This window comes from Carlito syrichta, unplaced genomic scaffold (assembly GCF_000164805.1).
Source record: "Carlito syrichta isolate Samal-C Ts95f unplaced genomic scaffold, Tarsius_syrichta-2.0.1 Scaffold314306, whole genome shotgun sequence".
Taxonomy (NCBI): Eukaryota; Metazoa; Chordata; class Mammalia; order Primates; family Tarsiidae; genus Carlito; species Carlito syrichta.
In genome coordinates this window covers 559,057-571,108 of record NW_007258402.1, presented here as the reverse complement: position 1 = coordinate 571,108, position 12,052 = coordinate 559,057, and the positions used below count along the sequence as shown (strand labels likewise).

The 12,052-nt window shown below is 47.3% G+C and overlaps 1 protein-coding gene across 1 annotated transcript in view; it reads left to right on the top strand.

Moving 5' to 3' along the window:
• Positions 1–11,569, top strand: part of LARS2 (leucyl-tRNA synthetase 2, mitochondrial) — a 174,505-nt gene extending 162,936 nt beyond the window's left edge. The window contains exons 20-21 of the mRNA XM_021719211.1: positions 7,405–7,532; positions 11,059–11,569. Of these exons, the coding sequence (XP_021574886.1) occupies positions 7,405–7,532; positions 11,059–11,238 (308 nt within the window). The 3' untranslated portion in view covers positions 11,239–11,569. The remainder of the gene's footprint in view (positions 1–7,404; positions 7,533–11,058) is intronic.
• Positions 11,570–12,052: the final 483 nt, after the last annotated feature.

Here is a 12,052-nt window from a genome sequence, read left to right as displayed (position 1 = left end):
ACTCAAAAAAAAAAAAAGAAAGAAACAAACCCAGCGTCTTGGCAGTTTGTAAACTAACAGGATGAGGAAATCTTTTTTTCCTTCCTGAAGCTTTGGATCTGAAAAGCTAAAGACACCACATCTGAATTTACAAAGTTATCTTTTGTTTACCATAATAGAATATTATCCTATCAACAGGAGGGTGTTAGCTGCTTGCTTAGGAAAATCTTGAGTATTTGGAGCCATCGATACTGTTTTCAGACAAAGAGCTCAAGGGTTCTTTTGTTGATGGACAGTCAAAGAGCAGAAAATCAAACAGGAAGCTCCTTGGAGGTGCTTGTGTCAGAGATGTAATCTCATCATTGTCAAAAATGACCTTTCTAGCAGGCAGCAACTGCATGGCTCTTAGAGGACTATGCCAATTGAAAAGAGCCAGTCTCAAAAGGTACTCCACTGTATGATTCCATGTGAATAACAGCCTTGAAATAACAAAATTATAGAGATAGAGACCACATTAGTGGTTGTCTTGGGTTAGGGGTTGGGGATGGTGGCTGTAAAAGGGTATCACTAGGGAACCTGGTGGTGATGGAACTCTTTTAGATCATGACTGTGGTGGTGGCTATGTGGTGGTGTAACCATGAGGCTACACATGGTTACACTGAGCTACACAGCACACACACACACACACACACAAATCTGTGCTTATTGAACTGAGGAATCTGAGTAAGCTCTGTAGATTGTGCCAAAGTCACCTCCCTGGTTTTGATAATTGTGCTGTAATTATTCCAGATACCACTGGGGAAGGCTGGGGAAGGTACGTGGGACTTCCTGAACATTTCCTTGCAACTTCCTGTGAATCTATAATTATTTCAAAATAAAGCGTTTTTAAATCTTCCTTTAGAAACTCACAAGTCCTGAGCATTGAGATTCCGGTTCTGGAACATAGTAGACCATGAGAGAGGAAGAAAAGGAAAGGAATTTATTATGTCTAGTTAAAGGTTTTAATAGACACACATACATACACCCACACCCCTGACCAGATGCAGCCATCCAACCCACTAGTGTTTGAGGCAACCATTCCTCCTGTGGCATATGGCAAAGCGGCATGGAATACCCATAGGAGCACCCAGAGCCAGCAGGGCCTGTCCGTAGGACCCAAGAAGCTCTGCTGCAGAGACTGATCTCACTTCTGTACATGCCCAGCTTCTGAGGAAGAGCACCTACAACCAGCTGTGGAAAGCAAGTCCAGTTTCCAGTATGCCTCTCTGGGGTTTTTTTTTTTTTTTTTTTTCATAGTCTCACTCTGTCACCCAGGCTGGAGTACAGTGACATAATCACAGCTCACTGCAGCCTCAACCTCGTAGGATCAGGCAATCCTTCCGCCTCAGCCTCCTGAGTAGCTGGGACTACAAGTGTATGCCACCAATCCTGGCTAATTTTTCTATTCTTTGTAGAGACAAGGTTTCTCTGTGTTGCCCAAACTAGTCTCAAACTACTGAACTCAAGCAGTCCTCCCACCTCAGCCTCCCAAAGAGCTGGGATTACAGGCATGAGTCACCATGTCCAGCCACTCTGAACTTCTTAAAGCAAAGCAAAACCTAAGTTTTTAATTGAAAAGTATGTCTATACGCATTCTGCAAGGCATTCAGCTATTACAAAAGAGTGTGTCCTAAGCTCCATCCCAACTTTGGCCCCATGGCTCAGTTGTTCTCCCAAAGAACTTCTGCCACTAGTTTTTGGGTTTTTTTTGCATTGGAATCTCACTCTGTCACCCATACTGGAGTGCAGTGGCCACTCCCGGCCACCGCAGCCTTGACCTGCTGGGCTCCAGCGATCCTACCACCTCAGCCTTCCAAGTAGCCGGAACTACAGGCATGCGCTACTACGCCCAGCTAATTTTTTGATTTATTGTATAGATAAGGTCTCGCCAAGTTGCCCAGGTGGGTCACGAACCTGCGGACTCAGGCAATCCACTCACCTCAGCCTCCCAAAGCGCGGGATTACAGGCTGAGCCACCAAGCCCGGCTTCTGCCACCAGTTTTATATTTAATCTGGCAAAAGAACCTTATGGATGGATGTGAAATATGTACATGTTTAATACAAATATTAACATCTTGCACAACTTTTTTTGCTCTTACTAGAATACGAGTAGTTCTATATCCATACTTACAGACCTACTCGCCCTTTTTTAAAAGCTATAAGGTGTCTGACCAGGGAATGTTACATAAATTATTAAGCAATTGCCCACTGCTGGACATTTGGGTGATTTCTCTTCCTTTGCTGTTTTTTGTGCTGCTTTAAGACTAGCCTCCTGTCTAAAATATAAATTATTTAAAATGTGAAAGTAAGACCTCCATGACATTTCTGTTTCTCTGGCCATGTTTATAGTTCTATAGCAGCTTTTATTACTTGATATTTACCTTTGGCATCTAACTTGTGTCTCTTTTCCATCAATACCTTAATTTTGGGAGTCACAGCAAGAAGAGCCTTTACCTCCCTAAGGTAATCGGAAAAAGCTCTTCATCTTGAGGTATCAGCTCACTGATCTATTTTTCTTCAGTAATATAGGAATACCTTTTTTGTAGCCTTTTAAAAAAGTTGACTGTGAGATACTATAGCTATAGTGTTTTGATATAGATTTATATATTTATTTGATATATATATAGTATTCATCATTTCAGCAAAATTATACACATAAAAAACACGTTGAAATATGTGTGATAATTACAAGGGAGAATAAGATATCTGTTGATGTTCTGATGATATTTTATACATGAATGTGTGTGCTGTGTAGACGCTGTCATTTCAAAATAATGTTGCCTGGCATGGTGGCTCATGTCTGTAATCCCAGCACTTTGGGAGGCGGAGGGAATAGAATTGCCTGAGCCCAGGGGTTCAAGACCAGCCTAGGCAGCTTGGTGAGACCTCGTCTCTACAATAAATCGTACAGTTAGCAGGGTGTGGTGGCATGCCTATAGTTCTGGCTACTTGGAAAGGTGAGGTGGAAGGATTGCCTGAGCACAGTAGGTCGAGGTTGCCGTGGCCAAGAGTGTGCCACTGCTCTTCAGCGTGGGTGACAGAATGAGACTCTGGCTCAGATAATAATGATGATGATGATGATGTCAGTGAGACCATTTCTCTGGGTAAAGGCTAAAGTGAAGTAGCTTCACGGCCTATTCACTTCCTTGAAACTGCCAAGGCTGGACAAGGCACAGCAGGGATCAGAAGGCAAATGCCCAAGTGCTCCCTTCTGGTGTATGTGAGGGCTGGGTGGAGGCAGCCTGAAGATGACCAAAGGAGAAGACTGCCATCCATGGAAGCCATGCCACTCAGCATTTACTCTGGGTGCTGTAGCAACATGGTACCTTCACCTACTCTCAGTGGGAGAGGAGGCTTGTTTTGGTAATTCTGCAGGAAGGTCAGCAACAAAGCTCTCCCAGAGGAGGGGAAGGAGAGGGGGTGAGCTGTGGCTACAGCCGGCCATGTGTAGTGGCCTTGCGTGCCAGGGCCTTGCTACCTCCCAAGGCCAGCAGCTCTCTACCTGGCCTGTCACCGTGGCTATGCCACATAAAGAGACCATTGTGTTTTCCATGCAAATGTTAGGTATTTTTACTTCCCTAAAATGAACGGGGAGGCAAAAACACTTTGTAAAAACCAGGGTCCCAAGTTTCAGTTCCTCACTGCTGAACAGGATGGCCCACTCCCATCTATATGGAAACACTGGCAGGAGCCCAGCCTGCTATAAATAAGCATCCTGATTGCTCCAGGAAGGCTGGGCTTCCTCATTTTTTTTAAAGTGGAATTTGTAGCAGCTTCTGCCCAGAACATTTGTGTCCAAGGTCCTTTCATCTCCCAGGCATCCTGTACAACTGCCATACGGAGGTTTTGGAAATCTTCCCACTGCAGCTGGGTCACAGGACAAGCCACACGGGGCCAGCCCACTTAAGTAAAGAAATTATTATCTCCCTTTGTGATCTCTGTCTCGGATTTAGATGTGAGTTTTAATAGAGTCCTTCTGAGGAAAGGGCAGAAATCTCCTTTCTCCTTCTGCCAAAAGGCACATCTGTTAGACACAAAATGGGTTCATTAGTGAGCACAAAAGCCCCAGGCACAGGAGCCAGCTGGGCACCTGGAGTCTGTCTTTTATGCCACGTAATCCTCAATCCTGATGAGTCTTCACTTCTCGCAGGCTGACTGACGAGACAGGGTTACAGCAAGAGTGCTGGGTAGTAAGACATAGAAAGTACAACAAATCAGTCTGTGACACTGTCACAGGAATCAAGGCAGAGGTCAGCAGAACAGAATGGACTGGTGGACCATGCCACTCAGAGTGACCTGTGGAACTCTCACTTCCAGTCTGCAGCAAGATAAGGAGGTTGTGTAGGATTTAAGTCAGCTGTGGCACACAGTTAAGCCAACTTTTTTTTTTTCTCAATGAAGGAAATAGTATGTTGATTTGCATTCTAGACCAAGTTCTTTAGCTCGTTGCAAACAGATACTTTGAGCTGCTCTGGAGTGAATCATTTTGAAATAATTCCAGGCATAATATATTCTGAAAGAAAAATCACAAGCCATTAGGAAAGCAAAGATGTATTCAATAAATTGGGTTCAGAAAGTTGACCATGTATTTCTTAAAAAATGTTTTTTTACATTATTCACAAATGACTGATAGATTCGAACATGAAATGGGGAAGAAAATGAAATCTTAAAAAGAAAACAGAAGAAAAATTTTGAGCTGATCGCACAGTATGGAAAAACTTTACTTTAAAATAGATTTTCAGGTCGGGCTTGGTGACTCAGCCTGTAATCCCAGCACTTTGGGAGACCCAGGTGAGTGAATTGCCTAAGCCAACGGGTTCAAGACCCACCTGGGCAACTTGGCAAGACCTCATCTGTACAATAAATCAAAAAATTAGCCGGGTGTGGTAGCCTGTAGTTCCAGCTACTTGGAAGGCTGAGGCGGAAGGATCGCCGGAGTCCAGCAGGTCGAGGCTGTGGTGGCCATGAGAGTGCCACTGCACTCCAGCCTGGGCGACAGAGTGAGACTCCGACTCAGAAAAAATAAAAATCTCCCATCCTTACACCTCCCAGAAATAATCACTGTTGCTACCTGGTTTATATCCTTTTAACTTTTCATATAAATTTTAATAAAACTAGGATCATATGGTATATACACTGCTTTTCCATTAAATTATGTATTATTTTAAAACATGGGGGATAAAAAAAGAATACAGTATTTACAGTATGATCCCAGTGGTGGTGGTGGTTTTGTTTTGTTTTGTGGGGCTGACTTACATGAAATACATTAAATTACAATCTTTTAAATAAAAAGTTTAAAAATTGCCATCTGGGCCAGGTGCTATGGCTCACACCTGTAATCCCAGCACTTTGAAAGGCTGAGGCAGGAAGGTTGCTTGAGTACAAGAGTTTGAAACCAACCTGGGCAACATAGCAAAACCTTGTCTCTACAAAATATCAAAAACTTACCCAGTGTTGTAGCGTGCACCTATAGTCCCAGCTACTCAGGAAGCGGAGGTGAAAGCATCACCTGAGGTCGGGAGGTCAAGGCTGCGTGGTGAGCAGGATCGTTCCACTGAATTCTAGCCTGGGTGACAAAGTGAGACCCTGACTCAAAAAATAGAAAAGGTATCTGGGTAAAAACATGGTTTTCTTCTCTATATTTTGGATTTTTCCAAATATTCTGCAAGGAGCATGCACATTACATTTGACATTGAGGAAGATAAAACAAAAAGTTGTCATTCATAACCCAGTATTCTTGGGACTGGCATTCATTCCCTCTGTCCCAGACTTGGCTTCAGACCATACCCTGAACCATGGGCCTGTCCCTCTCATGCATCGTCCTGGTTTTGAGGCTGATAGCAAGGAGAAGGTATAGAAGGGCCAGTCCCACCTCCACCACCCCTAGAAATACCATTCCCAGGTGAGAACTGCAGCTCGCCAGCCTTGTTCTGCTTACCTGCCGCCTCTGCCCAGAGATCTGTTTTTCTGCTCTGTGTATTCCCTGCACCTTTAGGTCATCCCTTGTGCTCTTAAGATCAGTAGAGACTTTTAAATGAGAGCTTTCCTACTAAGAAACACCCTGGTTGAAGTTCTGTAGCACAGGCACCGCATTTTCTTTTTGTTTTTTTGAGTTGGAGTCTCACTCAGTCGCCCAGGCTGGAGTGCAGTGACATGCTGATCACAGCCACCGCAGCCTCAACCTGCTGGGCTCAGGCGATCCATCCACCTCAGCCTTCCAAGTAACTAGAACTACAGGTGCGCACCACCACACCTGGCTTATTTTTTTACTTATTGTAGAGACAGGATCTCACCAAGTTGCCCAGGCTGGCCTCAAGCCCCTGAGCTCAGACAATCCTCTCTCCTCGGCCTTCCAAAGTGCTGGGATTACAGGCTTGAGCCACCGCACCCTGCAGCACTACATTTCCACTTGCACAGGTGACCCTGTGCCACCCTGTGAGTGCCACCTCTGCTTCAAGGTTGCAGCACAAAGCACTCTGGGAAGCAGGACCTGAGAAGGTTTCATTCCTCACTGCTATCTTTTTTTTTTTTTTTTTTTTTTTTTTTTGAGTTGGAGTCTCACTCAATCGCCCAGACTGGAGTGCAGTGGCCACTCCCGGCCACCGCAGCCTCGACCTGCTGGGCTCCGGCGATCCTTCCGCCTCAGCCTTCCAAGTAGCCAGAATTACAGGCGCGCGCTTACCACGCCCGGCTAATTTTTTTTTTTATTTATTGTAGAGATGAGGTCTCGCTGCCTAGGCGGGACTCGAACCCACCGGCTCAGGCAATCCACTCACCTCAGCCTCCCAAAGGCGTGGGATTACAGGCTGAACCACTGAGCCCGGCTCCTCACTGCTTTCTTACATTTGACCCACCAAGGGAAGCTCCCTCTGGTCTGGTCATCAGAAGAAGCCCCTCCCAAGAGGTGAAAGATCCCTCTGCGAGGGGTGAAAAGGAGGGTCCTGCTGTTCACTGCATCTCAGCTCCGGTGATTATGAGTGAAAGGACTGGGCGGGAGGGCTTCTCAGGCCACAAGAACATGCATGGGTGAGAAAGAAAGTGAATGCTGCTCAGTACTTTGGGATCAGTTCTCAGGTAGCACAAAGGCAGTCCTTTACCAACAGAGCTGCAGAGAGATGACCCAGTAAAATCAGCAGCCTTGTTTTTCTAAATGCACACTCTAGAACAGTGTATCCATCTATCTTTACAACTCTAAGTGTGGTTTGCAAAAAAAAAAAAATAAGTTACTTGTAAGCCTGGGATGATAAGCCAGTCAAAGCAGTAAGGGGTGGCTTCCCGTAGCCGCCTCAGACAACTCCAAGCCAGGCGGTTTTGGGGTGAAAGGTTTTATCCTGCTCTTGAGTCTCCCCTATGCTTAGAGTGACCCAGCCCTTCTGTGCCTTGCAGGTCTGGCACTGGTGCCCAGGAAGCTCTGTGCCCACTATACCTGGGACGCCAGCGTGCTACTTCAGACGTGGCCAGCCGTGGACCCTCAGTTCCTTCAGAAGCCTGATGTTGTGCAGATGGCAGTTCTGGTAAGTGTCTTCCCTCAGCCCCAGAGCCAAGCTGTCCCTGTCCTGCCAGCAACCCCCATACGCTAGCTTGGTTTTGAGAGGTATTAGCAGACTTTACTAACCCACCCAGCCCTCAGCCAGACCTTCAACCAGGAGCAGAGCACAAAGGCTTGTCTTTCCTTGCTGGTGCCTTTAGTTTTATAGGTCATCATATATCAAAAGCATGTGAGCATAACATCTAATGGCCCTCAAGGGATTGGAACGGGAGAAGAAATAAGCCTGTCCTGCCTTATAGGTTCTTTTTTTTTTTTTTTGAGTTGGAGTCTCACTCTGTTGCCCAAGTTGGCGGGCAGTGGCATGGCTCATGGCCACTGCAACCTCGACCTGCTGGGCTCTGGCAATCCTTCTGCCTCAGCCTTCCAAGTAGCTGGAACTACAGCCACGCACTATCAGGCCTGGCTTATTCTTTTATTTACTGTAGAGGCGAGGTCTCACCAAGTTGTCCAGGCTGGTCTTGAACCTCCAGGCTCAGGCAATTCTCTTGCCTCGGCCTCCCAAAGTGCTGGGATTACAGGCTGAGCCACCACGCCTGGGCGCCTTATAGATTCTAATGGTCTTCCTTGCCAACTGAGGCCTGTACTTCAGCCTCTGTAAATTTCATTCAGGTGCTCTTGGCAGTTGGGGGTGGGGGTAACAGTGACGTGATTGACAATGCAGGAACATCTCACTCTAAAATATATTTCAGCCAGGCACGATGGCTCATTCCTATAATCCCAGCACTTTAGGAGGCCAAGACGAGAGGATTGCCTGAGCCCAGGGGTTCAAGACCAGGCTGGGCAACTTGGCAAGACCTCGTCTCTACAATAAATCAAAAAATTAGCCAGGTGTGGCACAAACCTGTGTTCCAGCTACTGGGAAGGCTGAGGCAGAAGGATCGCCTGAGCCCAGCAGATTGAGGCAGCAGTAGCCATGAGCATGCCACTGCACTCCAGCCTGGATGACAAAGAGTGAGATTCCAACTCAAAAAAATAAATAGATAAAATGTATTTCAGAAAGGCTACATTGTGTGTGTGTGTGTGTGTGTGTGTGTGTGTGTGTGTGTGTGTGTGTGTGAATTGAGTGGTTTTAAATACATAAGAGTAGTTTATTGTTTAAACCTTTTTATAGAGCAAGGATTTCCTTATAATTTATCCTTTGTGTAATTTTTATATATTTGATTTGTTTAATATGATACACATTTGTAGGGAATATCTCTTAGATGTGCTGATGTATCTGAAAGTAAAAGAGGGCAGGGAGTGGCCTTTTTACTATGTCTTCTCTGAATCACACATGGTGCCAGGTAATTCACATTCAAACTGTAATTGCAGTCTTTTTTTTTTTTTTTTGAGTTGGAGTCTCACTCTGTCACCCAGACTAGAGTGCAGTGGCATGCTCACAGCCACTGCAGCCTCCATCTGCTGGGCTCAGGCGATCCTTCTGCCTCAGCCTTCCAAGTAGCCGGAACTACAGGCACATGCCACCACACCCAGCTAATTTTTTGATTTATTGTAGAGATGAAGTCTTGTCAAGTTGCCCAGGCTGGTCTCAAAACTATGACTCAGGCAATCCTCTCACCTCGGCCTCCCAAAGTGCTGGGATTATAGGCATGAGCCACTGCACCCAGCCAATTGCACTCTTATAGGTGGCTTTTTTGCACAATGGATAATGCATTGGACTTCTAATTCACTCTTACCACCCTTTAAAGTAGGCATGACTACCAGGCACAGTGTCTCATGCCTATAATCCCAGCACTTTGGGAGGCTGAGGTGAGAAGATTGCCTGAGCCCAGGGGTTTGAGACCAGCCTGGGCAACTTGGTGAGACCTCTTCTCTAAAATATATCAAGGAAACCAGGCTCAGTGGCTCAGCCTGTAATCCCGTGCCTTGGGAGGCTGAGGTGAGTGGATTGCCTGAGCCTGCGGGTTTGAGACCCGCCTGGGCAAGTTGGCGAGACCTCATCTCCACAATAAATCAAAAACTCAGCCGGGTGTGGTAGCGCATGCCTGTAATTCCGGTTACTCGGAAGGCTGAGGTGGAAGGATCGCTAGAGTCCAGTAGGTCGAGGCTGCGGGGGCCGGGAGCGGCCACTGCACTCCAGTCTGGGCAACAGAGTGAGACTCCAACTCAAAAATAAATAAATAAAATAAAATACATCAAGAAAAATTAGCTGGGTGTGGTGGCACGTACCTATAGTTCCAACTACTTAGAAGGCTGAGGCGGAAGGATCTTCTGAGCCTAGCAGGTTGAGGCTGCAGTGACCGTGAGCATGCCACTGCACTCCAGTCTGGATGACAGAGTGAGACTCCGACTCAAAAAAATAAAATAGGCCAGGCACAGTGGCTCACACCTATAATCCCATCACTTTGGGAGGCTGAGGTGAGAAGATTGCCTGAGCTTACAGGTTTGAGACCAGCCCAGGCAACTTGGGGAGACCTCATCTCTACAATAAATCAAACTATCAGCCAGGCATGGTGGCATATGCCTGTATTTCTAGCTTCTTGGATGGCCGAGGCAGAAGGAATGCCTGAAGCCAGCAGGTCGAGGCTGTGGTGGCTGTGAGTATGCCACTGCACTCCAGAGTGGGTGACAGACTGAGACCCCAACTCAAAAAATAAAATAAAATAAGGTAGGCATAGCCAGGCTCGGTGGCTCAGCCTGTAATCCCGCGCCTTTGGGAGGCTGAGGTGAGTGGATTGCCTGAGCCCACAGGTCGAGACCCGCCTGGGCAGCGAGACCTCATCTCTACAATAAATCAAAAAATCAACCGGACGTGGTAGCGCATGCATGTAATTCTGGCTACTTGGAAGGCTGAGGCGGAAGGATCACCGGAGCCCAGCAGGTCGAGGCTGCAGTGGCCAGGAGCGGCCACTGCACTCCAGTCTGGGCGACAGAGTGAGACTCCAACTCAAAAAAAAAAAAAAGCTGTCACACTCAAGCGCCCCCTTCTAGAGCCAGTCATCAGAAAGAGAGGTTGACCATGTTCCCAGAAATTGGTCCACTTGAGACCTAGGTAAAATCTAAGAGGACAGCCCAGTCTGTCTTGCATCTGAACTTAGACTTGATCCCCAGTGACACAGTAATCCCTCTCCCCCCAGAAATGGCTCAGGCCATCTCTTGTCGAGGATTTTTGCCATAATCTTCATCATAGCTGTGTAGGGGGGTAGGACTTAGAAAATACAAGGTAGTCCTCACTCCTGTGTCTGTCTGTCTCTCTGTCTCTCTCTCTCTTTCTCTCTCTCTCTCTCTCTCTCTCTCTCTCTCTCTCTCTCTCACTCTCTCACTCTCTCACTCTCACTGTCTCCTCTCTGCAGGTCGCAGGCATTAATCCTATCCATCTAGCTGCATTTTTACCTCTTGGGAAGCTGGGTGCTAACTTCCTCCTTTCCTGACCTACCTTCCCTTCCCCTAAACAAATTCATCCGGGCCCTTTGCAGACTAGAGGTGTTGGTATTGGGCTGCCTGCCATTCTGAGGACTTTCCTCATTGTTTGTCTGGGCTTTTCTCTTCAGATCAACAACAAAGCCTGCGGCAAAATTCCTGTGCCTCAGCAAGTCGCCCAGGACCAGGACAAAGTCCGGGAACTTGTTCTCCAGAGTGAGCTGGGTGTCAAGCTCTTGCAAGGGCGAAGCATCAAGAAGGCCTTCCTCTCCCCAAGAACTGCCCTTATCAACTTCCTGGTTCAAGAGTGACAGTGAGAGGCTGCAGCTACTACAAGGGCCTCTAAGGAACCTTCCTCCAGGCCTGGGATGAGGGAAGAAGTCTGCCATTCCTTGGAAAGGAAAAGACAAACATTTCAAATGTTGACCTTGGTACTATGACAGACTGCAGTCAACGGCATGCCTGTGTGGTGTGGCCTGACGCAGGGGTGAGGCTGAAGTGAAGAGGAGGAATAGGAGTGATAGGAAAGGGGTCGTGCTCCCTGCCCCCCACCACCACCCCCATTGCAGGGTGGAGGAAGCCATCCGACCCCATGGGAAGCCACTGGAAATACTGCTGGGTGGGAGCAGGAAGGAGAAAAGAGAAGCAAGGCGAAGGAGCACATGCCTCTGGAGCTGCCCAGAGCTTCTGGATACCAGAAGCAGCACTACCTTAGGCACGCCCCGAATGTGAGGCCAACTGAGGAACCCAGGGCTCAGGAGCAATAAGGCAGCACCTTGAACCAGCAAGTGAACCTCCAGACCATGGTAGATGGTCTTCTTGCCTCCAGACTTGATGAAGAAGCCATTCAGGTCTTGTTCAAATGTCTAATATGTGGAAATGGACACGGAGACCTTCCAAAGTTGCTCTGGACCAGAAAGCAGAATGTGCCACATCCCTGCCATTCCTCAGCTCTGCTGTGCAGGCCTCCTCGCCCCAGCCCTGGAGGTACCTGCCAGGCCTCTGCAGGTCTCGGGCAGAGCGCCACTTCCTACCACGACTGAGGAGTGGCATGCCATAGCCACTCCCTCAGGGGTAAAATTGGCTCTGCAGTGAAGTGGAACCAGATTCCAAGCTACTGGTCCC